This window comes from Triticum urartu, chromosome 6 (assembly GCF_003073215.2).
Source record: "Triticum urartu cultivar G1812 chromosome 6, Tu2.1, whole genome shotgun sequence".
Lineage (NCBI taxonomy): Eukaryota > Viridiplantae > Streptophyta > Magnoliopsida > Poales > Poaceae > Triticum > Triticum urartu.
Window position 1 is genome coordinate 458,584,148 of NC_053027.1, and position 3,601 is coordinate 458,587,748.

Sequence of the window (3,601 nt, forward strand, 5' to 3'; positions counted from 1 at the left end):
TACGTATAATAAAGAACTGTTCTCCCTCAGGAATAATAACTGTTGATCTGGCTACACCGTCGACCTAACACCCAACTGCATTTTGACATATATGAGACGCACATGTTATTCGCAGGCCGACACTCAACAGCCGGACGCCCAGTCGCCCACCCACACTGTCCTACGCAACAGATTACAGATCAAAGGGGACGCGCCACTCCGAATGGCAAACATTATTAGCAACAAGGCGCCGGCCACCTAACAAGACCAAACACGTTTCGAGCTCAGCTTGATTGGCGATGATCAGTTTGCATTTCCACGCACATCCCCAAATGATCAGCTCCACTTTGACAGTTTGAAATGTAGTAATTTCAAAGGCACACACGTGAGGATGCGACAAAAGGTGAAGCGGCCACGCTCCCCATTGCAAACAAAACATTTCGCCTAATGAGATACAGTTAACTCACTAATCCAGAGAGAATGTCCTGGAGCAGAATCCAATCGTGTAGAGAGAGAGAGAGGAGAGGCAACATGGAAGAAGAAGAGAAATCATTTCCTATACAATTTGTCTAGCAGAGTTGCACAATCACCAACCAGGTGCGGGACATCTCACCAGTCAGCAGGTGCAGCCATTGCAGTTGCACAGAGAGGATTTGTGCAGCATGCTGGCGATTCGCAAGCAGAGATCATAACGATGAAGAAGAAATCTCCAGATTTTCGTTCGGCTGGCGACGTGATCTCCACCGGAAGCACACGACGGAAAAGTATCATCACGGTCAAGTGTTCTACTAGTGGTTAACAGAGGAAGAAGAATGCCTGAGAAATCATCGCCGCAATGAAATCACACTGGAGGGCCTGGATCCTTCCCTCTTCCGCCACCCTTGCCGCTGAAGCACGACCTGCCAGCCGGCGGCAGCTTCTTCGTCGGTGCATCCGGCGCTGCTCGGCCGCCGCCGTCCTTGCTGTGCTCCCCGTGGCACCGCCTCGAGGAGCCTGCCTGCGGGAGGCCGCCCTCCCTGGCCACCGTACGCTCGTCTTCTGGGCTGGCCTGCAGCACGTCGGCAATGGACATGCGGGCTTCACGCTGCGTGTCCGGCATCGACGGCGGCGCCCTGGCCGGGGCCGGCGGGGCGGCACCGTCCTCTCTGATCTCGACCACTACGCCATTGGCCGCCTCGGATCTCCCCGGGCGATCCTTAGCCTCCTGATTGTCGCCGCCGTTGCTGCTCGGCACGGTCTGTGGCTCTTCGCGCGCTTGCCCGGAGGAGTAGTCGTCGATCGTCAGAGCGAATTCTTGGCTGCCTCTCCGGTCCTCCCGTGGCGCAGGCGCAGCACGGCCCTCCGGCTCCGGCGAAACCATGCCGACGGAGACGAAGGCGATGTTGCAGCGGCAGAGCGGGCAGTTGGAGTGCGACTTGAGCCAGGTGTCGATGCACGGCAGGTGGAAGGCGTGGCTGCACTTGGGCAGCAGCCGCAGGCTCTCGCCGTCCCGGAACTCGCCCAGGCAAACGGAGCAGTCGGTGGAGTCGACGAACCCGTCGCCGCGCTTGTACTTGCACACGGTGATCTTGCTGATCAGCGTCTCGTCCATCCCGTCCGACGGCGCGACCTCCCACTCCTCCTGGCCCCTGGAATCGCCGCGGCCGTCGCCGCCGCCCCCGCCACCCCCGCCGCGGCCGGCGCCGGGGCCAAAGAGTCTGTTCCGCAGGGAGCTGAAGGTGCCGCAGTACTTGGAGATGATGGTGTAGTAGCTGACGAGGAGGAAGGCGCTGGCGAGCACCCCTATGATGGCGATGACGAGGGGCGAGAAGGCGGGGCCGGAGGAGTCATCGCCGTCGCCGCTGGGGCCGGCGATGTCGAAGACCGGCGGCGGGGGCGGGAAGATGAAGTAGCACCACTGCGGGCAGTACATGCTGCACAGGCCCTGGGAGCAATCCCTCGTCGGCTCGTAGGGCATCCACGTCGGCTGCGGCCCAAGAGCCATCGGAGCCGGAGGAGGATTGAACATTGCGGCCATGGAAGACCAAGAAGATGGAGAAGAATCACAGGGAACAGAGACGAGAGGAGCAAATCTCTGCTCCGTCAGGCCATGCTGAGCCTGCCAAGCTCTAGAACCGAGAGGATCTGCATGAGTTTCTGGGCCGACGAATTGTGGCGACTGGCGAGGGAGATGAGAGAAGCAAAGCAAGAGGGAAGATGAGTGGCTATCCTGTCTGTGACAGTCTCTGCTTGCAGCTTGGTGCTCTGCTGCTTTACAGGCGTTGGGGAGTGTGAAAGGCGAGGGAGGGAGGGGGAGAAGGGGATCGATCGATGATGAGATGAGATGAGATGCTTCCACCAGCTGCTGTGCTATGCTACCTTGCCCGCTGCTGAGAGTGGGAGGGGGTACTCGATCTGGTGCTGCTCAAAGTCTGAAATTCTGGAAGAAATGGACCTGTGCGTGCTTGTCTGGAAAGCAACGAATTTTTGGGATTGGGGGAGGTGGTGGCGGTGGTTGGGACTGAGGCCTTCGGTGCCGTCCTACGGGTCACATAGGCTGCTCTGCTCTGATTTCGTTTTCCTTTTTTCCTTTTCATCGGGTGGTTGATGCTGCTCCTCTCATCTCTGCTTCGTTTTGTCTCCTTTGGAATACAAGGGAAATGAGATGTTTGGATCGTCAGATGATAAAGTAGGAATAACCCGGAGTCCGGAATGACCACTTCAGTAGTTCAATGAAGCTGTGAACGGATAAAGTGAACGAGTGATATTCCAAAAAAGGAAAAACGAGTGATACACTTGCAGCAACGCCAATGCAGGGTGCAGATCACCTTCAAATCGTAAGAACATCTTCAAGAACAATGGTCAAATTTGACTCTCCGTATGTCTGCGGTCAGTAGGAGGCTGAGCTTAATTTATTCCTCCCTACAACGGTGTCCCCTATTTCCCTCTTTCTAATTCCATGAAACCTCATGCACTAGGTAGCTCATTTTTTTTTATAACGATAAATATAGCACACACAAATTCAACAATTCAAACAAGCCAACATAATCCACGACAAATAATTCAACAATTCATTCATCAACGATATTAAATGAATCAAGTTTCTTTTGCACGCGCGCATTGATGTCTTTGCACACGGTGGTGATCCACTCCTTGGCATCGTCATCCATTAGGCTTGTGTCGACCAATATGATTCTTGACTCCTTGGTGAATCTCGCGAGCCTCACCTTCTCTTTCTCAATCTCAATGTTGCCCACCGCAATAGTCTTCTCAAGCTCCATATGGCCCGTGTCTTCATCTTCTTCATTTTCATCCTCTTCTCCTCAATTACCAACCTCCCCCTCGCCTTCTCTTTGTCGGATTTCATCATATCACTTTGGACATCCAAGTAGAGTTTGTATCTCTTATGTTTCTCCTCGATGTCGTTTTTTCCCTTCAAATTCACGTCTTTGTTGGAAAGGAGCTACGCCCACGTGGACGACAACAAGCTACTTGTGTGTCGGGGTGTTGTGATTTAACTCGTGACAGGGGCCGAGAGAGGGTGCAACTGGAGATTGATTGGCAAGAGGTTCGGTGACTTTGGGAATCAAGGTCGAAACAATCTTTGACACACCATATCCTTTGTGAAATGGGGGAGATAGTG

At 54.4% G+C, this 3,601-nt stretch overlaps 1 protein-coding gene across 1 annotated transcript; it reads right to left on the minus strand.

The window, feature by feature from the left end:
* Positions 1 to 371: 371 nt before the first annotated feature.
* Positions 372 to 2,493, minus strand: LOC125514186 (E3 ubiquitin-protein ligase Os04g0590900-like). Its single transcript, XM_048679467.1, has one exon. It carries the CDS (start codon positions 1,994 to 1,996, stop codon positions 821 to 823), a length of 1,176 nt encoding a protein of 391 aa, XP_048535424.1. The 5' UTR covers positions 1,997 to 2,493; the 3' UTR covers positions 372 to 820.
* Between the last annotated feature and the right edge of the window lie 1,108 nt (positions 2,494 to 3,601).